This window comes from Neofelis nebulosa, chromosome 1 (genome assembly GCF_028018385.1).
Source record: "Neofelis nebulosa isolate mNeoNeb1 chromosome 1, mNeoNeb1.pri, whole genome shotgun sequence".
Taxonomy (NCBI): domain Eukaryota; kingdom Metazoa; phylum Chordata; class Mammalia; order Carnivora; family Felidae; genus Neofelis; species Neofelis nebulosa.
The window spans coordinates 135,048,512-135,071,402 of NC_080782.1; the positions used below are offsets into that span (position 1 = coordinate 135,048,512).

The window sequence follows — 22,891 nt, forward strand, 5'->3', positions numbered from 1 at the left end:
AAAAATATAGTTCAACTCTTGGGTTTTAGACAAGCGAACTCTGAATAAAAGGAGGCCGCAAGGTTGTTACTTTTCATGTAAAGATCATCATTTCCTTTAGGTGTTCTTTTTACTTCTTTTGAAATAAGGGTTTCCCAGAATGATGTTTACTTTTGCTGCTGCTTTTTCATTCTATTTCCATTCTAAGATATCATTACCTTTTGTCCCATCCATGTTACACCTTGAAAGTATCAATTTGAGATTACAGTAGCACCTTATGTAACTGGCATTTTTTTAAGAAATACAATTTCAAAGCAGGCTCCTATCAATGCCAAAATCACTTTATTTTTAATTTAGCCATTTCAGTAATTCACTTCAGTGAAATATGAACAAGGCATTGAGCCAGACACTGTGCAAAGCATAAAGATAAACAGACTTGCTCCCTGTTCTCCAGGAGCTCACAGTCTTGGGGAAGAGCTAGCTCATCACTCAATTCTCTTGTGGGCCATAGTGTGACAAGTAACAAAAAAGAAGTGTAGAGATGTGCTGTGAAAGAGCCAAAGAAAGGGAGATTACTTCTGGTTTGATGGTCAGGAGAAACTTCCTGAAAGGAACAATTTTGATGAAGAATGGGGAAAATCTGTCATTCTTCATTAAAATTGTTGGTGGGGACAGACATTCCAGGCAGAGAGAAACCATGAGCAGAACCCCTGGGGCAGGAATGCATGGGCATTCCTGGGAGTCATATATGTGTGATACAGAGCAGGAAGGAAAAGGGGACCCGCTCTCATTTTCAGTGTGATAAATGCCACGGTCAGCAGGATGGACTTTGTTCTGGAGTAATGGGCAACCATTGTCTTACTCTAGGCTTTGGAATAGGGGAAATTACATGATTAGAGAAAAATTCAATTCACTTTAGCAAATGTATTGAGTGGCTGCAATGTGCCTGGCCCTCTACTTGAGATAATGGATGCAGAGAACCATTCTTGGTGGTGCCCTCAGTGACCTTCAAGTCTAGTAGGGGACAGAAATATCAACAGATAATGTCAATAAAAAGTAGTATTTTGAGCTAAAATAGATGTATATACAAGAGGCTGTCGGAGCCCAGAGAAGGTTTTCTGGGGGCTAAGGGAGAGCTTAATCCCTGATATCAGTCTTGCAAGAAGGGTAAGAATTATTTGGATAAAGGGCAGAGGGAAGGATAGTCCAAAACCAAGACAACACAGAGAGCAAACTCACAGGGCACCAACTGACATGGGATGTGTAAAGAGAGACAGCAGTGCCATTTTATTGGCTCATTTAGTGGGAGGCAGAGAGAGGTTGGGGAAAGAAAGAGGGAGACAAGGGGGTAGGGATGGTCCTTTGGAAACCTCATTCAGAGTAGAGGCAGGGAAGCCAGTGGACTACTACACGATCATATCCTACAGTAGTGTTACGTTTAGGAGGTACGGTCTGAACAGACATTCCACACTTTACACATGACTCCCGAACAGGGCGATTCAAGTTCATACTTGAATAATGTATTCTTACTATTAATAATACTGTATTCTCAATATTAAAACTTCCAAGAAACTTCCAGTGTCCTATTCCAGAAGGACCCTTCCCCATCTACAGAGTTCCATTCTACCACCTTGGTTCTTCACTCCCTGTTCTCTTCTCTGGTACTCCAAAAGGTTTCATCCTCCCTTTCAGTGTTACTCTTTGGCTCTGTTTGGTTTTCTGCCCCCACCCCGCAGACTCACACATGGATTTTATCCTTTCTCTCCTCTGCAAACAGAACTTGATGGTGTGAAAGCAAGAGGGCTACGTGGTGATTTGGGTTGTGGTGAGGAACAGTGGGAGGTCCTGAACTCGAATATGTTAATAATGTGGGGTCAGTAGCAGTAAGATATAAGATGATCGTGAAGAGTTAGAGATAGGGCAGTATGATGGCACAAAAGTGAGATAACTTAAAAAAATTTTTTTTCAACGTTTTTAATTTATTTTTGGGACAGAGAGAGACAGAGCATGAACGGGGAGGGGCAGAGAGAGAGGGAGACACAGAATCAGAAACAGGCTCCAGGCTCCGAGCCATCAGCCCAGAGCCTGACGCGGGGCTCGAACTCACGGACCGCGAGATCGTGACCTGGCTGAAGTCGGACGCTTAACCGACTGCGCCACCCAGGCGCCCCGAGATAACTTTTAGAAACATACTCACAGCCTGATGACTAATTAAATGTGGAATGAAGACAGAGAAAGGTAGGATTTTAATACTGTGTGGTAGTTTGGATCTAGAATAAATTACAGTCATGCGATATTATTTGCAGTGACTAGGTTTACAAAAAGAGGGGCACATTTAAGAGATAGGATTAGAAGATGATAAATTTGACTTTGTATATGCTGAGCCTAGGGTGTCAGCAAGATATTCAAGTCATATTTAGCAAGCACAGTGCTTTAATTTGATGCAATATGCTAGCAGTCTCCAGTCTTGTGTGATTAAAACAGCATTTATGGTCATTGGAAAACAACATACTATTGCCCTTTCTTTAAGATTGATTATACACTGGTAAGTCTTACAGCCACTAAACCCATCTAATTTAACTTCATTTCCAATGTCTCTCCCATTTATTTTCCAGAATACCTCTTAACATCATTTGGAATGTTATTTTCAGGAACACTGTCTTAAGAAATGCTCATTACAGCACTAAGGAGGTGTAATTAGGGGATGATCAAGATAGAAAGAATTTGTTGGGGGTGGTGGGGGTTGTTTATTTGCATGGAAGTGAGAGTTGAAGCATTATGAACTGATGAATCATTCAGAGTGAATGGAGAGAGAAGGAAGATTGCAGAAAGAACCTCTATAAACACCATTTGATATGTGAAATAGCATGTGGAGAACATAATTTGGAAAGACAGCAAACTTTAATAGCAAAAGCATGGGTTTCAGAATTGACATGTGTGACAAGTGATCTAAGCTTGAATATTCAGTTTTATTACCTGAAAATAATGCCCACCTTGTTGGGTTGTGTCAAGATTTAAAATAGAAAGTAGGTGAAGCATGTACCACACAGTTAGACACATAATCTACTCTCAATAAACACTATTAACTAATATTTTCATTTAAATCTTCTTGATGAGTTGAAGCAAATCTTCTGTGATCACACTGCTCTATTAAAATCTGAACATGGAGCACTTACACAGAAGAGATCTCAGATGTTGATGTGAATACCCTAATACAAGAAAGAAATCCCAGTTGAGACAAACCTGGGCCAGGAACAGCATGGTACAGGAATAGAATCTGCAAAAGCTAGGCAATGGAGGAAGACACCACAGGAATTTCCTGAAGGCGTCTGTGACTATGTTTCTTTAATCAGCTTTTCATGAAGAGATGCTGGAAGCTAATATCAGAACCTTAGTGAACAATCTGCTCTCCTTAAAAAATTTCTGAACTCAACCCACCCTGGGTGAATGGCTGTAGGTATCAATCTGGCATGAGGAGACATCCTCTGGCAATAGTAATTATCTGTCACCCTCAGGGTCAGCTGGGGGAGGCATCTGCAACAGAACACTGAGCTAATGAGATATACTTGTGTTTGAATATGTCACCATGTCACAAATGCAGGCTTTAATCATTTTCACTATTGGTCAGTTGGACATACAAGGCCGAAAGACATTCTGAGGTCAGAGCTAAAAGCAGATTAGCTTTTGTCTATCCCAGAAAAAAAAAAAAAAAAAGGCATTTACCGTGATTTTATCCTGATTAGCTCATTTCAAATTTCAAAGGGATGGTGACCAGAATTTGTTACTTTGCAGTCTTTTTCTGTAGGACTTCTGGACTGTAGCCCCTCAGGTCTCAAATGGGTCTGAAAAGTTTGTTGTTCAAATTGGCCATTTAACATGACTGGCCATTGTTGTTGTTTTTTTAATGTTTATTTATTTTTGGGAAAGAGAGAGACAGAGTGTGAGTGGGGCAGGGGCAGAGAGAGAGGGAGACACAGAATCCAAAGGAGACTCCAGGGTCTGAGCTGTCAGCACAGAGCCCAATGCAGGGTACGAACCCATGAACCATGAGATCATGACCTGAGCCAAAGTCAGAAGCTTAACCGACTGAACCACCCAGGCGCCCCTGGCTGGCCAATGTTCTTGATCAAGAAGTCATCCCCCCTGGGATGCCTGGGTGACTCAGTCTGTTAAGCATCTGACTCTTGATTTCAGCTCAGATCATGATCTCACAGTTCATGAGTTGGAGCCCAGTGACAGGTTCTATGCACTGACCCCTGAGTTCCCTGCTTGGGATTTTCTCTCTCCCTCTCTCTCTGCCCCATCCTCACTTGTACTCTCTCTGTCTCTCTCAAAATAAATAAACTTTAAGAAAAAGTCATCTCTCAGCACCCAAGATAAATAGAGGAGATTGCTGAAAAGAAGGTGAGCAAGTCTTTGAGGAAAGGTGTAAGGCATCGGGATTGTTCAGATCCTTGGGAAAGGAAAGAGGCAGGGTGACAGCTGGTTTATGTGTGTGAACACACAAGGGTATTGTGGCAGATGTTTATTAGTTGTTCTCTGCATGAAGATAGGCTAAAATATCAGTGAAATATACCCTAGGAGTTCATAGAGTCTCCCTCAGGGGAGTACTTGCAGGGAAAATGAACAGTTGTGTACCTGATTTGTTTATATGGTCACTTGCCTAAAAATCACAAGACTTGGGCAGAATGAATACATGTAACGCAGTGCTGCTTGTAATATGGTCCAAAATTGGCAGCATCAGCGTTACCTGAATGTGGCATCGTCTAGAATTGTCAATTCTCAGGTCATATCCTAGGCATGCAGAGAACAGAATGTCCAGGCAATTTGTTTCTAAGTGTTTTCTAAGTAATTCTTGATATACTGAAGTTTAAGAAGCACTCTTCTAGGCGTGTATTCGATGTGCCGGTCATTTCCACTTCCATTCACTCACTCCACTAGCCTGGTTTCCATGCCTTTCTACCCTTAGTTTCTGGTTCTCTTATCCTGACGGTACCTGATTAGACCATCTGGTTGTATGTGAGAGATAAGTTTTGTAATTTTTATCCTGAGCATAAATCAGAATTCTACTTATGGAAAGCAACCTTGTAGAGGCAATAGCAATACTGATTTTTAGCCTGGTGATTTGGTTAGCAGCAAGAAGACCATGGTTTTAACTTCTGAGGAATTACGCTTCATTGCCACGGTAACACTGGTATAAATTAAGGGATTAAAAAAAAAAGGAGAAAAACACTTACATGGGCTGTAAGTTGCTCCTGGGAAGCTTTCACTTCAGCTTGTAATTTCTCAATGCACTGAAAAGGAGATACGTTTAGAAACAAAATGTATAACTCTTCTTCTAATATAAAGTATTTCAGATATATACCAGTTCTCAAATCCTGTGAATGGCAGAGCACTGTGTCAGCTAGGTGCTTTGGAAATCATCATTGAGAAATCCTTGCTCCGATCCCTATCTCACTTTGATTCTATTGAAGAGCCCACCAACAAAGAACACAAATATGTTAAGACTTAGGAAATGAGTAGGAAAATAATGTTTCCTTGATGTACAGAAGGTAATGCCAACCTGTCTTATAACATATATACATATCTATATGGTATCAGATGGGTCTGATACTGTCTTTGTAACATATACATATGTTTTTATGTGAATATATATAGAGATAGATAGATAGATAGATAGATAGATAGATAGATAGACAGATATCTCAAAGGTAGTTACAAACCCATTTGAGTTGACCAAGAAAAAAACTTATGTAAATGCCCAGAGATTCAGAGATTAATAACTTTTTATAAAATAATTGATTAAAGCATATGCCAAATTTTTGATCCATTTTACTACACTGAAAGAAACTATTCCTTGACTAAGTTCAACCTTAAAAACGAGGAGACGTTTGGGGGCACCTGGGTGGCTCAGTTGGTTAAGCGTCTGACTTTGGCTCAGGTCATGATTTCCTGTTTGTGGATTCGAGCCCCCTGTCAGGCTCTGTGCTGAGCGCTAGGAGCCTGGAGCCTGCTTCGGATTCTGTGTCTCCCTCTCTCTGCCTCTCCCCGCTCACCTTCTGTCTCTCTCTGTCTCTCAAAAATAAACATTGAAATATTTTTTTTTAATGAGGAGACATTTGTATAGTTAATACCACTTACAAAATAAATAGCATATTCATATAATATGATTCAAAGGATATATATCAAACAAACTTTTAAGATGTTACTAACAAAATTAATTATTATATGTGAATATTCATCAGGGAGTAGTTATATTTAGCCGACACAAATATTATTTACCATCTTGAACTTAAATTTGAATTTCCAACCTAGCCAGAAATGATTGCAGAATGGTCATTTCATAGACGTTTAGGTAACTTTTTAAGATAAACATTATTTTTTTCTTCTCCAACCTACCTGGTCTTTTGCAAGAACCATTTTTTCATATGGCTCACCACTGTCTTCCTTATGATCCAGAGCCCGTAGTTTTTCCTCCAGCCAGGAAACTTGCTCAAGCAGTTTTGATTTTGTTCCTTCAGAGGCTGCAAGCTAAAGACATTTCTTGTAAGGGCGTGTAAGTACAGTGATTTTTTTAAAGCTCCTTTCAAAAGTCTAATTGATACATGAATTACCTACCACCAATATCTATTAAACATGAAAATGGCTTCTGGAATATTCCTCATAGCTGAAAAAGATTAGTATAGAGAGAAAATGAAATAATGTTGACTTTATATTTAGTAATAAAGATCTTTCTGGGCAAGAGATGAGACTACATAATTACAACAGGCAGAGAGATTTCTAATGCAACAACCTCAATGCTCACCCTTTTATGTTTCAAGAATGTACTTTGTTTTTACATGTGAAATCTGTACTGTTTTTAAGATCTGATTGGAGGCAGATCTAGGCTAAACCATCACTAGAAAATGTCTAAGGATGATGAGCTTTGTTTTACTGTTTATAGATTCCTCTTGAGGAAAGGAGAGTTTCATAGTGTCTCATTCTTGAATTCCCTTGGAGAGCCCCTGGACTAGCATTTCCTTTCATTCAGACAGCTTATTGTGCATTTTTTTTATAGCTCAGCAACAATTCTGAGAGTCTCTGGAAAGGGACACACACCTTGTATTCATTCCAGTTCCCAGTGTGTCCTTGGAGGCATGAATTACCTTTAAGGATCTCTTTCATACTATTCCAAAAATTCTTGCGAAGCATGCTGTCTCATCTTGAAAAGCGCAGTAAGTTTTTAAAGCTAATTTACCAAATGGGGAAGCCTAAAGAAGTTTCTCCGTCACGGAAATAAAGTGGGAACGTCATATATAAAATGCCATTGATCCACACAATCATTCACTTGCAATTATTTGTTTAGTTGGTGCTTCGCAGCCATTCTGTTATGTTCTGGAGACTATAAAAGCACAATGTGAGAGCCAGAGGGAACACATATGTCATGAACTGTTGGCTGTGCCTCTCAGCTCTCAGTGACCTTGGAGACCTGTTGGGCTCCTCATGGACAGTGACAAATTTCAACCGAGTACATGATAGCTTGGAGATGTAGCCTGGTTGTTCCAGGCACCCTTCTATTTTATTACACAGTACAGAGTGTAATGGCTAAAGACTATGTGATTGAGGCAAGTTTCTTAGTTTCTACGGGCTTGATTTTCCAATCTGTAAATGGGAACGGGGATGAAAAGAATAGTACTTAACTCACAGGTTTGTTTTGAGGATTATATGAGTTTATGTAGACTAATGCTTGAAATATTTCCTGTACTTAAATAGTAGCTATTATTATTATTATTATTATTATTATTATTATTATTATTATGTCTTCTACCTCCTCTAGATTACAGTATTGATAAAAGTCTTATTCAAATATTTATCAAACTGTAAAACACAGTGTCTGAAGACATCACAGCACTTTTGAGCTGGTTACCCTAAACTCAAACTGTATTCAGTTCACTTACTTCCTACAACCACTCTAGTGTTTAGGGAAAAGTCCTCTCACATCTGGCATTTTTTTTCTCTCAAATACAGTCTTAGATTGGTCAATTTTGTTCCCATATTCTACCTGACTTATAACTCATCCAGTTCCCATCTGGTTGTCTTTCTTTTATATCTGCCTTCTATTATTTTCAAGCTTTTATTCATTCATTCAACACTCATTTATTCACTCATTTATTATAGAAATATGTTGGGCATTAATTAAAAGTAAGCCTTCAAAGGTAAAAAATGAGAGTGACATTGCTTATATGCTCAAAAAGCTTACACTTTACCCAGAAAGGCAGAGAATTTTAAAACTATTATGTAATATGAAAGTATGCAGTTGAGTAATAGCAATGACCCTAACAATTTACTGGGTATTTACTATACACCAAGCCTTCTGCAGAACCTTTTGTTTTCATTATTATTTGTGTATCAGAATTCATCTTCATTCCCCTTTTGCAGATAAAGGAATTCACTAAGTTTAGTAAAGTTGTGTAACTTGCCCAAGCACATAGCGAGTTACATGTTAAAACCCAGGTTTTCACTAGTGGACACTGGGTCTGATTCCCTAAAGCCCAAATTTGACCCCAGCTCCCAAAGTGGGACCTGAGAATCATGAAAATCCCATCCTGTTTTCTGCTGATTGGTTCAAGAATCAAAGTCTTAAACAATCAGAGTCTGGCTTTTCTTTGGCCACAGTTAATAAATGCGGATATGTGATCCATTCGTACTGCTCAGCAGGAATTTTGATGATTTGGGGAAGCATTCTCTCTCACCTACCAGATATGAATGCTGATGTAGCCATCCTACAAACATCCAGGAAACCCGTATATAATGAAGCTACACTCTGAATGTAAGAGTGACCAACATTATTGAAATACTGTATCAACCAATCTTGAAGCACATCCTACCTTGGACTCACACATAGTGAGCTAATAAGTTTCCTTATTATCTAGAAATTGAATTTTCTGTTGCTTACTACCATAAGCATTCTACTGATATACTGTCACATTCCAAAGTCCCATGCTCTTGACCACAGATAAGTAAATTCTATGGAAAAACAGCAGTAATTAACATTTATTTGGTAGTTACACCATACCACTCATTCTGGGTGCTGTCTGTACACAAGCCACCTTAGTCCAATGCTCAAAACTCTATAAGGAGTTTGGTTTATATTTTTTATTAATTACAACCATTTTAAAGAATAAGAAACTAGATGTTTTTAGGAGTGAATTAACTTGCCCATAGCTAATAAGAAGAGGTTGGTTTTGGATCTTCAATGGCCTGCCTCCAACTCTGGGTCTTACATTATATCCAACCCTAATTCTAAGGCTGCCTATAAAGATGAGGCCTGTGGTTCCCCCCCCCCCTCACTAACTACATGGCCTTCAGCATTATTTCTCACATGTTTGCCTATTTACCTGAAAGAAAATTTTTTTCTTTTTTTCCTAAAACTCAAGAATTCTGTCCTAACATCTTGCTTCCTTTTTATATAGACATCAACCCCATCTCTTTCTTGCCCTCTTATAAAAGGTCTTTGTCTCAATATCCCTTTGATTCAGATATATTTACCTCAGGCTTAGCTTTCCTCTAAGAAATCTTGACTTGGAGTCAGGGATCTATGTGTTAGTCTCAATTCTACAACTCACGGATGCTAAAAATCCATAATAGGATTTTATATGCTATGTTGCTATGTTTTTACAGAGTATTTCTCCAGTCATATGTGTTCAAACTGGACTGTAAATTCCCCAGAAGGAGGAATGGAGAATTCTGTCAAAACTTACAAGACACACTCAAACTGGTCCAGAGCAGTCTTTGCTAAGATCATTCCACTTATTAATTTTATAAACTTAATTCTCATATGTATGTATCATCACCTCACAGCAGCCTGATACAGGGATCGTATTCTTTCTTCCATATATGGATACATTAGGGGCAAGATCTAGTAATTTCTTGTTGCATTCTATTTTACAATGATGAAACTATTTATTTGCATAAGGTGATACTGAGTCCCCTTTGAAAATAACCCATCAAATAGGACTCGTAATCCAAAAGGGTAGAAGAAAAAAGAGATGAGAAGAAAATAAAATAAAATGAAAATTATACATCAGAGTTTTTTTTTTATTATTATTCTATTTTAGCACCGTCTGAAAGATTATGCTCTACTGCTGAGTCACAAGATGTTAGTTGCCATTTTTTTCACTCCATTGTTTTGATGGATGTTTTAGGACTTTTTAATATCTAATTTTCAATTCAGGAAGCCTTTAGGAATGCTGCCTAAATCCGAATTCAAATTATGAGACGAAAAAAAAGGCATCAAAATAAGAGGAAATCCAAGTTAGCCTGAAAAATACCATAATTGAATTTTAAAACTCTGGGGACCTTGGTCATTGCTTCTTCTTCTTGGTTTTTTTTTTCTTGTTTTTTTTTTCTTTTTTCATAAGAACGGCTTGGTTTTATAGAGTAAAACCTTGTTTGGGGAAGGATAGAAAAAAAGTTTAGCCCAACTTAGTATCTACTCACAAAAAGAGATTAGAAATACTAGACATCTGTTCTTGAAATGACTAATCTTCATACATCCTAATTAGCCACTTTTTAAAAAAATTTTTTCAGTGTTTATTTATTTTTGAGTGACAGAGAGAGACAGAGTGTGAGTAGGGAAGGGGCAAAGAGAGAGGGAGACACAGAATTCAAAGCAGCCTCCAGGCTCTGAGGTGTCAGCACAGAGCCCAACGTGGGGCTCGAATCCATGAACCGTGAGATCATAACCTGGGCTGAAGTCAGACGTCCAACCGATTGAGCCACCCAGGTGCCCCCTAGTTAGCCACTTTTGCTGGAACATAGGTTCACAGGATGCTGGAAGGCTCATTTTCTACCTCTATCTCTTTTTGTCAAGCAGATCCCCTTCTCTTCTACCAATAGTGTCAAAAAGTTTGGAGGGAAATGACTTAAAAAGTATGAACAACATTTGTCTTCAGAATTAGGTAAAACAGGGGTGCCTGGGTGGCTCAGTCGGTTAAGCGTCCGACTTCAACTCAGGTCACGATCTCACGGTCTGTGAGTTCGAGCCCCGCGTTGGGCTCTGGGCTGATGGCTCAGAGCCTGGAACCTGCTTCGGATTCTGTCTTCCTCTCTCTCTGACCCTCCCCTGTTCATGCTCTCTCTCTCTCTGTGTCAAAAATAAATAAACGTTTAAAAAAATTAAAAAAAAAAAAGAATTAGGTAAAACAAAGGAGCAACTTCCATGTCATATCTTCAAGGCTGTGTAAATCCACTAAAAGAAAAAATTCAACTTTCAATATTTACCCCAAAGTTAAATAAAAAATCATTATAAAAGTATTGTAATATAGCTAAAAGTGAAAGAAAGGTAAAATTTTATCCATTGTACAGTTTATTGATGGAGTCACGAAAGGGTACTGATAAATTTTAGAATTATATTCAAGATTGTGATTAAAGCAAAATGACTTGGACTTCACAGAAGATGGCAGGGTGGTCCTTCCATGTAAATAACTACTAAGCTGGCAAGAACTGTCAGAGCCAATCAGTTCAGAACTCTGGAGTCTAGTAGGACACCTGCATCCAGGAAAATACTGGAGGAAGAAAGAGACTGGCATTGAAAGAAATCTCTGTCAGGTCACTGGCTAACTGCAGAGATAATGGCACAGGAGACTTTGGTGACCACATGTGAAAAGAAATATAATCTTTGGAAAATTAATTAGGAAAACTAAGCATACAACTGCAGTCTTCAACAAGCAACAATGGCAATTCCTAGAGAGGAGTGGGTGGAGAATCCGATTTCTAGAGTTACCACATTACAATACTTGTCTAGCTCTCAATGAAAAATTACAAACCTCACATAGTTAAGTATGGTGCATTTATTTAAAAATGATTAAAACTGGGTTCCGGAAGATGGCGGCGTAGGAGGACGCTGGGCTCACCGCGCGTCCTGCTGATCACTTAGATTCCACCTACACCTGCCTTAAGAACCCAGAAAACCGCCAGAGGATTAGCAGAACGGAGTCTCCGGAGCCAAGCGCAGACGAGAGGCCACGGAAGAGGGTAGGAAGGGCGGCGAGGCGGTGCGCGCTCCACGGACTGGCGGGAGGGAGCCGGGGCGGAGGGGCGGCTCGCCGGCCAAGCAGAGCCCCCGAGTCTGGCTGGCAAAAGCGGAGGGGCCAGACGGACTGTGTTCCGACAGCAAGCGCGACTTAGCGTCTGGGAGGTCATAAGTTAACAGCTCTGCTCGGAAAGCGGGAAGGCTGGAGGACAAAGGGAAGGAGAGCTGCTGAGCCCCCGGAGGGCAGAGCTCAGCTTGGCGGGGAACAAAGGCGCTTGCCAGCGCCATCTCTCCCGCCCATCCCCCAGCCAGAATCCCAAAGAGAACCAGTTCCTGCCAGGGAACTTGCTCGCTCCGTGCAAACACCCAACTCTGTGCTTCTGCGGAGCCAAACCTCCGGCAGCGGATCTGACTCCCTCCCGCTGCCACAGGGCCCCTCCTGAAGTGGATCACCTAAGGAGAAGCGAGCTAAGCCTGCCCTTCCTGCCCCCGTGCACCTTGCCTACCCACCCCAGCTAATACGCCAGATCCCCAGCACCACAAGCCTGGCAGTGTGCAAGTAGCCCAGACGACCACGCCACCCCACAGTGAATCCTGCCCCTAGGAGAGGGGAAGAGAAGGCACACACCACTCTGACTGTGGCCCCAGCGGTGGGCTGGGGGCAGACATCAGGTCGGACTGCGGCCCTGCCCACCAAATCCAGTTATACACCACAGCACGGGGGAAGTGCCCTGCGGGTCCTCACCACTCCAGGGACTATCCAAAATGACCAAACGGAAGAATTCCCCTCAGAAGAATCTCCAGGAAATAACAACAGCTAATGAACTGATCAAAAAGGATTTAAATAATATAACAGAAAGTGAATTTAGAATAATAGTCATAAAATTAATCGCTGGGCTTGAAAAGAGTATACAGGACAGCAGAGAATCTCTTGCCACAGAGATCAAGGGACTAAGGAACAGTCACGAGGAGCTGAAAAGCGCTTGAAACGAAATGCAAAACAAAATGGAAACCACGAAAGCTCGGATTGAAGAGGCAGAGGAGAGAATAGGTGAACTAGAAGATAAAGTTATGGAAAAAGAGGAAGCTGAGAGAAAGAGAGATAAAAAAATCCAGGAGTATGAGGGAAAAATTAGAGAACTAAGTGATACACTAAAAAGAAATAATATACGCATAATTGGTATCCCAGAGGAGGAAGAGAGAAGGAAAGGTGCTGAAGGGGTACTTGAAGAAATTATAGCTGAGAACTTCCCTGAACTGGGGAAGGAAAAAGGCATTGAAATCCAAGAGGCACAGAGAACTCCCTTCAGACGTAACTTGAATCGATCTTCTGCACGACATATGAAACTGGCAAAATACAAGGATAAAGAGAAAATTCTGAAAGCAGCAAGGGATAAACGTGCCCTCACATATAAAGGGAGACCTATAAGACTCGTGACTGATCTCTCCTTTGAAACTTGGCAGGCCAGAAAGGCTTGGCACGATATCTTCAGTGTGCTAAACAGAAAAAATATGCACCCGGGAATCCTTTATCCAGCAAGTCTGTCATTTAGAATAGAAGGAGAGATAAAGGTCTTCCCAAACAAACAAAAACTGAAGGAATTTGTCACCACGAAACCAGCCCTACAAGAGATCCTAAGGGGGATCCTGTGAGACAAAGTACCAGAGACATCACTACAAGCATAAAACATACAGACATCACAATGACTCTAAACCCGTATCTTTCTATAATAACACTGAATGTAAATGGATTAAATGCGCCAACCAAAAGACATAGGGTATCAGAATGGATAAAAAAACAAGACCCATCTATTTGCTGTCTACAAGAGACTCATTTTAGATCTGAGGACACCTTTAGATTGAGAGTGAGGGGATGGAGAACTATTTATCATGCTACTGGAAGCCAAAAGAAAGCTGGAGTAGCCATACTTATATCAGACAAACTAGACTTTAAATTAAAGGCTGTAACAAGAGATGAAGAAGGGCATTATATAATAATTACAGGGTCTATCCATCAGGAAGAGCTAACAATTATAAATGTCTATGCGCCAAATACCGGAGCCCCCAGATATATAAAACAATTACTCATAAACATAAGCAACCTTATTGATAAGAATGTGGTCATTGCAGGGGACTTTAACACCCCACTTACAGAAATGGATAGATCATCTAGACACACGGTCAATAAAGAAACAAGGGCCCTGAATGATACATTGGATCAGATGGACTTGACAGATATATTTAGAACTCTGCATCCCAAAGCAACAGAATATACTTTCTTCTCGAGTGCACATGGAACATTCTCCAAGATAGATCATATACTGGGTCACAAAACAGCCCTTCATAAGTATCCAAGAATTGAAATTATACCATGCATACTTTCAGACCACAATGTTATGAAGCTTGAAATCAACCACAGGAAAAAGTCTGGAAAACCTCCAAAAGCATGGAGGTTAAAGAACACCCTACTAACGAATGAGTGGGTCAACCAGGCAATTAGAGAAGAAATTAAAAAATATATGGAAACAAACTAAAATGAAAATACAACAATCCAAACGCTTTGGGATGCAGCGAAGGCAGTCCTGAGAGGAAAATACATCGCAATCCAGGCCTATCTCAAGAAACAAGAAAAATCCCAAATACAAAATCTAACAGCACACCTAAAGGAAATAGAAGCAGAACAGCAAAGGCAGCCTAAACCCAGCAGAAGAAGAGAAATAATAAAGATCAGAGCAGAAATAAACAATATAGAATCTAAAAAAACTGTGGAGCAGATCAATGAAACCAAGAGTTGGTTTTTTGAAAAAATAAACAAAATTGACAAACCTCTAGCCAGGCTTCTCAAAAAGAAAAGGGAGATGACCCAAATAGATAAAATCATGAATGAAAATGGAATTACTACAACCAATCCCTCAGAGATACAAACGATTATCAGGGAATACTATGAAAAATTATATGCCCACAAATTGGACAACCTGGAAGAAATGGACAAATTCCTAAACACCCACACTCTTCCAAAACTCAATCAGGAGGAAATAGAAAGCTTGAACAGACCCATAACCAGCGAAGAAATTGAATCGGTTATCAAAAATCTCCCAACAAATAAGAGTCCAGGACCAGATGGCTTCCCAGGGGAGTTCTACCAGACGTTTAAAGCAGAGATAATACCTATCCTTCTCAAGCTATTCCAAGAAATAGAAAGGGAAGGAAAACTTCCAGACTCATTCTATGAAGCCAGTATTACTTTGATTCCTAAACCAGACAGAGACCCAGTAAAAAAAGAGAACTACAGGCCAATATCTCTGATGAATATGGATGCAAAAATTCTCAATAAGATACTAGCAAATCGAATTCAACAGCATATAAAAAGAATTATTCACCATGATCAAGTGGGATTCATTCCTGGGATGCAGGGCTGGTTCAACATTCGCAAATCGATCAACGTGATACATCACATTAACAAAAAAAAAGAGAAGAACCATATGATCCTGTCAATCGATGCAGAAAAGGCCTTTGACAAAATCCAGCACCCTTTCTTAATAAAAACCCTGGAGAAAGTCGGGATAGAAGGAACATACTTAAAGATCATAAAAGCCATTTATGAAAAGCCCACAGCTAACATCATCCTCAACGGGGAAAAACTGAGAGCTTTTTCCCTGAGATCAGGAACACGACAGGGATGCCCACTCTCACCGCTGTTGTTTAATATAGTGCTGGAAGTTCTAGCATCAGCAATCAGACAACAAAAGGGAATCAAAGGCATCAAAATTGGCAAAGATGAAGTCAAGCTTTCGCTTTTTGCAGATGACATGATATTATACATGGAAAATCCGATAGACTCCACCAAAAGTCTGCTAGAACTGATACATGAATTCAGCAAAGTTGCAGGATAAAAAATCAATGTACAGAAATCAGTTGCATTCTTATACACTAACAATGAAGCAACAGAAACACAAATAAAGAAACTGATCCCATTCACAATTGCACCAAGAAGCATAAAATACCTAGGAATAAATCTCACCAAATATGTAAAAGATCTGTATGCTGAAAACTATAGAAAGCTTATGCAGGTAATTGAAGAAGATATAAAGAAATGGAAAGACATTCCGTGCTCATGGATTGGAAGAATAAATATTGTCAAAATGTCAATACTACCCAAAGCTATCTACACATTCAATGCAATCCCAATCAAAATTGCACCAGCATTCTTCTCGAAACTAGAACAAGCAATCCTAAAATTCATATGGAACCACACAAGGCCCCAAATAGCCAAAGTAATTTTGAAGAAGAAGACCAAAGCAGGAGGCATCACAATCCCAGACTTTAACCTCTACTACAAAGCTGTAATCATCAAGACAGCATGGTATTGGCATAAAAACAGACACATAGACCAATGGAATAGAATAGAAACCCCAGAACTAGACCCACAAACGTATGGCCAACTCATCTTTGACAAAGCAGGAAAGAACATCCAATGGAAAAAAGACGGTCTCTTTAACAAATGGTGCTGGGAGAACTGGACAGCAACATGCAGAAGGTTGAAACTAGACCACTTTCTCACACCATTCACAAAAATAAACTCAAAATGGATAAAGGACCTGAATGTGAGACAGGAAACCATCAAAACCTTAGAGGAGAAAGCAGGAAAAGACCTCTCTGACCTCAGCCGTAGCAATCTCTTACTCGGCACATCCCCAAAGGCAAGGGAATTAAAAGCAAAAGTGAGGGGCGCCTGGGTGGCGCAGTCGGTTAAGTGTCCGACTTCAGCCAGGTCACGATCTCGCGGTCCGTGAGTTTGAGCCCCGCGTCAGGCTCTGGGCTGATGGCTCGGAGCCTGGAGCCTGTTTCCGATTCTGTGTCTCCCTCTCTCTGCACCTCCCCTGTTCATGCTCTGTCTCTCTCTGTCCCAAAAATAAATAAAAAACGTTGAAAAAAAATTAAAAAAAAAAAAAAAAAAAAAAAAAAAAGCAAAAGTGAATTACTGGGACCTTATGAAGATAAAATCTTCTGCACAGCAAAGGAAACAACCAACAAAACTAAAAGGCAACCAACAGAATGGGAAAAGATATTTGCAAATGACACATCGGACAAAGGGCTAGTATCCAAAATCTATAAAGAGCTCATCAAACTCCACACCCGAAAAAGAAATAACCCAGTGAAGAAATGGGCAGAAAACATGAATAGACACTTCTCTAAAGAAGCCATCCGGATGGCCAACAGGCACATGAAAAGATGTTCAACGTCGCTCCTTATCAGGGAAATACAAATCAAAACCACACTCAGATACCACCTCATGCCAGTCAGAGTGGCCAAAATGAAGAAATCAGGAGACTATAGATGCTGGAGAGGATGTGGAGAAACAGGAACCCTCTTGCACTGTTGGTGGCAATGCAAATTGGTGCAGCCACTCTGGAAAGCAGTGTGGAGGTTCTTCAGAAAATTAAAAATAGACCTACCCTATGACCCAGCAATAGCACTGCTAGGAATTTATCCAAGGGATACAGGAGTCCTGATGCATAGGGGCCCTTGTACCCCAATGTTTATAGCAGCACTCTCAACAATAGCCAAATTATGGAAAGAGCCTAAATGTCCATCAACTGATGAATGGATAAAGAAATTGTGGTTTATATACACAATGGAGTACTACGTGGCAATGAGAAAGAATGAAATATGGCCCTTTGTAGCAACGTGGATGGAACTGGAGAGTGTGATGCTAAGTGAAATAAGCCATACAGAGAAAGACAGGTACCATATGGTTTCACTCTCATGTGGATCCTGAGAAACTTAACAGAAACCCATGGGGGAGGGGAAGGAAAAAAAAAAGAGGTTAGAGTGGAAGAGAGCCAAAGCATAAGAGACTCTTAAAAACTGAGAACATACTCAGGGTTGATGAGGGGTGAGAGGGAGGGGAAGGTGGGTGATGGGTATTGAGGAGGGCACCTTTTGGGATGAGCACTGGGTGTTGTATGGAAACCAACTTGACAATAAACTTCATATATTGAAAAAAAAAAAGTAAATGGGTTAGACCCACCAATTAAAAGACAGAGATTTGTGGAATGGATAATAAACATGATCCATCTATACAGTGCTTACAAGAGACTAACTTCAGACTTGAAGAAACAAATAGGTTCTAAGTGAAAGGATGAAAAAAGATATTCCATGCAAATAGTAGCCAGAAGAGAGCTGGGGTGGCAGACAAAATAAATGCTGAATCAAAATTATTACCAAATGCAAGGAAGGGTATTGTATATTGGTAAGTGCCACTTAATCAAAATTATATACATACATTCACCAAACAGCATATCTCCCAAATATATGAAAAAAATTAACAAAATTTAAGGGAAAATATTAGTAATAAACAGTAATAGAGTAGTTCAAGACTTCAGTACCCCACTTTTAATAATGGATAGAATGTCTAGACAGAAGATCTAAGGAAATCAAATTGAACAACACTACAATCTAAGTAGACCTAATAGACATATACACGAGAATTCACCCAACAACAGCAGAGTACACATTCTTCCCAAGTGCAAATGGAACATTCTCTGGGATAGACCACATTTAGACCATAAAATAATTCACAGTACATTTAAAAGGATTCAAATTATACAAAGTACCTTCTCCAACTAGAATGGAATGAAGCTAGAAATCACTAACAAGAGGAACACTGGAAACCTTGAAAATGAAAGGAAATAAACAACACATTCTTAAAGAATAAACAGGTCAAAGAAGAAATCAAAAGACAAATTAGAAAATACTTAGAGACCAGTGAAAAGAAAAGCACAACATACCAAAACTTGGGGGATGCAGCAAAGTCAGTACCAGAGGAAAATGTATAGCTGAAAACAGCTTCATTAAAAACAAAACAAAACAAATCAAAACAAAAAACCACATCCAATCACAAAATTAACTTCACACCTGAAAGAAAAAGAGCAGACCAAACCCAAAGCCAGTAGAAGGAGCAAATGATAAAGACTAAGAAGAGATAAACAAAACAGAGAATTGAAAAATAATAGAATTGATGAAACCAAAAGTTCGTTCTTGGAAATGATCCACAAAGTTGACAAATCTTTACCTATATTGACTTTTTTAAAAAGAGAGAAAAGGCAGGGGCGCCTGGGTGGCGCAGTCGGTTAAGCGTCCGACTTCAGCCAGGTCACGATCTCGCGGTCCGTGAGTTCGAGCCCCGCGTCGGGCTCTGGGCTGATGGCTCGGAGCCTGGAGCCTGTTTCTGATTCTGTGTCTCCCTCTCTCTGCCCCTCCCCCGTTCATGCTCTGTCTGTCTCTCTCTGTCCCAAAAATAAATAAAAAACGTTGAAAAAAAAATTTAAAAAAAAAAAAAAGAGAGAGAGAGAAAAGGCAAAAATAACTAAAAAGAGAAGTAAAAGTAGGGACATCTCTACCAACCTTACAGAAATTTAAAAGTTTAGGAGAACGTACTGTGAACAGTTGGATGCCAACAAATTAGATTATCTAGATGAAATGGGAAAATTCTTAAAAAGACACAAATTAGCAAAACTGAGTCAAGAAAGAGTGGGAAATCTCAATTGATGAACAAGAGAGTGAATCATTCTAACAAATATAAGGAAGAACTTATTGAGAAAATGCAGGAATGAATATAGCTTGTTGTGCAACCACAGTTCACCTGTAGAGTTTTAGCCCAGTGGAACTTTTCAAGATGTCATACGTTTCATTTCCTTCCTTTTTTGTTATTGATATGTGACTTTATAAATCTGCTTTTGTAATTTTGGTTAATAATTGTGTGGGAAAACATGGAAATGTTTCCTAATTCCAAAAAAGAAAAGAAAATAAAAGAAAGAAAAGGAAAAAGTTCAAGAGCATGGCATTGTTCAATGCAAGTCAAAACTGAAATGAGATTCCACTTCAAAGCCACTGTGATGGCTATAATTTAAAAAATGGAAAATGGAAAGTGCTGGTGAAGATGTGGAGAAACAGGGACCTTGTACATTGCTTTTGGGAACATAAAATAGTACAGCTGTGGTGGGAACCAGTTTGGTGGTTTACCAAAAAGTTAGAGAATTACCAATATGACCTAACAATTTCACTTCTAGGTATGCACCTGAGAGAAGTGGGAGCATCCATCTACCCATAAACTAGTATACAAATGCTTACAGCAACATCATTCATACTAGCTTAATGATGGAAACCAAATGTCCATTAACAGATGAAGGAATAGAGAAACTGTGTTGTAGACATATAACGAATATTATTCAGCCATAAAAGAAATGAGGTACTGATACTTGCTATACCTTGGATGAACTGCACAAGCATTAGGCTAGATGAAAGAGGCCAGACACAAAAGGTCACCTACTGTATGATCCTTTTCATACAAAATATCAAGAATATCCATATCCATAGAAGTATATCCTTAGAGACAGAAAGGAAATTTATGGTTGTTAGGGGATAGGATGAGGGTTTGTGGGGAGCAGTTACTTAAAAGGTACAAAGTGTTCTGGGGTGAAGAAAAAGTGTTGAGACTTGAGAGAGCTAGTGTTTGCACAATATTGTGAATCCATTAAATGCCACTGAATTGCATCCTTCAAAACGGTTAATTGTATGTTATCTGATTTTCACAAAATAAAATGACTTTCTAGTTAGCTCTCAGTGGTCAAGAAAATTATTAGCATTATGTCATTTCCTTGAATGCTATTAGAGAAAACTAACAAAATTGGATTGACCGTTTTCATTTTAAAGTAGTGAACATAAACCTCGGTGTTGAGTACCCCTCCCCTGAAATCAAAATATCATTCTATTTTTCTTTTAGTAAATTTTCTTTCCTCTTTTCCGAGATAGTATGATTCTCTATGCTTTCCTCAAATATCATTTCTTACTTTCCCTCTCTTCAAAATTCCACTCTCCCCCCTCACCCCAAATGGCTACCTCATCAATAATTTACTAAAGAACTAGAAGCTGCCAGATGGCTACTTCCTCACCTTCCCACCAGCCTTACTCTATGAACCTTACTGCAGCAGGCACTGCTAATCTGTTTCCCGACAGTTGTTTACCCATTTATCCCCTGCTACCAGGCACCCAATTTGGATTAGCTAGCAGCCATGTGTTTAGGGAAGCTTGGCCTTGTCCAGCTCCAGGGAATGAATCACAATTAAACTAAACCAGCCATGTTGGTCTCCTTCCCAGGTATGAAAGATTATTTTAAGCATGAGCCTGCCATCCAGGAGAGGCCCTTGGAGCCCGAGGAAAAGGGTTTTACCAGATTTTTTTAAAGACCCATGGGAGGAAGTATGTCTCTTTTTTTCAGTATCTTTTAACTGCATTTAATTCTTGAATTAGGACACAGTTAACACTGAGGATGGTGGGGCAAAGGGTAGCACCCCTGTTCTTGGTGACTTTCTTGAGCCACTGAATTAACCAACTTGGAACTATTCTACCACAAAACCTATGTTTTGCACATATACTTATGTTTTGCACAGCTCTTCTGTGCTGGCCTTATTATAAGACTTTAACTGAGAAAAGCATCCTTATTAAACAAATGGAGAAGATATTATTTTGCCAAAGCCCAGCCCTTTCACTTGGCTTTGAAGCCCATCTTCTAGATCACAAAGCCTTGACCCCTGTAATTTCTGAACTGCGCACCACCACCACCACCCCCCATTCATTTCTGCATTATCTATCTCACCCTTTCTGGTCGATCCTTTTTAGCATATAAACATGTTAATAGTAATTCTCGTGAACAAAAGATGTCCACTGATAGTTTAAAATAATGACTTTTCCTAAAATAGTTGCCTACCTACCCTGTTGTCACTTTCTTAGACTATTCCAACGATTTTTGTAAGAAAAAAACTATTGGCTTATATAACTGGGGACACAGAAGTAGATTTTTGTTTCACTCACAACTAGATCCACAAACTCAGGTGAGGTAATCATACTCTGTCTCTTTTTACCTCTGTATCTTGGTGCTGTGCCTTTATGTTGGTCTCATTATTTCCCCGTGCAGACAATCTTTCTTCACACAGTGGGAAGAAATGTTACCTAAAGGCTTCCAGGTTCATGACCTCAATAGTAAGACAATTTTTCCTCTAGTAACAGACTGAAAAAGGAGTCTGTTTAGCCCATCTTAGTTCATGTGACCTCCCCTGGGTCAGTCTTTATGGCCAGGAAAATGGAGTGCCATAATTGATTAGAACGTAGGTCATGTGCTTAATGATCATTTCCTGTAGGTAAGAATACTATGATTGACAACCACAGAATTATTATAAGATTGGAGCCAGGAAAAACATTTCTCCAGAAAAGGTAGACATAAAAACAGAGGCCAGTTAGAGTCCATGCTGTAGGTGTTAAGTAAGCACAATTATACCATTATGCTCAGAAGCATATGCATTTCCCAGAATGTACCTGCATAATATGATGCATCTGTTCTACATGAATCCTAAAATGCACTCACCTCTCCACCAAAAGGAGATAACCCAGAGTCATATCAAGTTACTGCATTTGTTCCACATTTAGATCTCCAAATTGTGTGCATTTTTCCCTCAATCGCATGCAGATGAGACACATCATAATATGATACCTAAAGATTAAATATAAAACATACCCTCCCTAAAAACAGGGTATTTACGATATAATTCTCCTTTTTAAAAAAAATGGAAAAGGAGGGGCGCCTGGGTGGCGCAGTCGGTTAAGCGTCCGACTTCAACCAGGTCATGATCTCACGGTCCGTGAGTTCGAGCCCGGCGTCGGGCTCTGAGCTGATGGCTCGGAGCCTGGAGCCTGTTTCCGATTCTGTGTCTCCCTCTCTCTCTGACCCTCCCCCGTTCATGCTCTGTCTCTCTCTGTCCCAAAAAAATAAATTAAAAACGTTGAAAAAAAAATTAAAAAAATAATAATAATAAATAAATAAAAATAAAAAAAATAAAAAAA

General features: G+C 39.6%; 1 protein-coding gene across 1 annotated transcript in view; it reads right to left on the reverse strand.

Moving 5' to 3' along the window:
* Positions 1-22,891, reverse strand: part of CCDC192 (coiled-coil domain containing 192) — a 218,610-nt gene that overhangs the window by 147,647 nt on the left and 48,072 nt on the right. Inside the window, exons 4-5 of the mRNA XM_058737218.1 lie at positions 6,379-6,510; positions 5,217-5,273 (exon numbers count right to left, since the gene is read on the reverse strand). Of these exons, the coding sequence (XP_058593201.1) occupies positions 5,217-5,273; positions 6,379-6,510 (189 nt within the window). The remainder of the gene's footprint in view (positions 1-5,216; positions 5,274-6,378; positions 6,511-22,891) is intronic.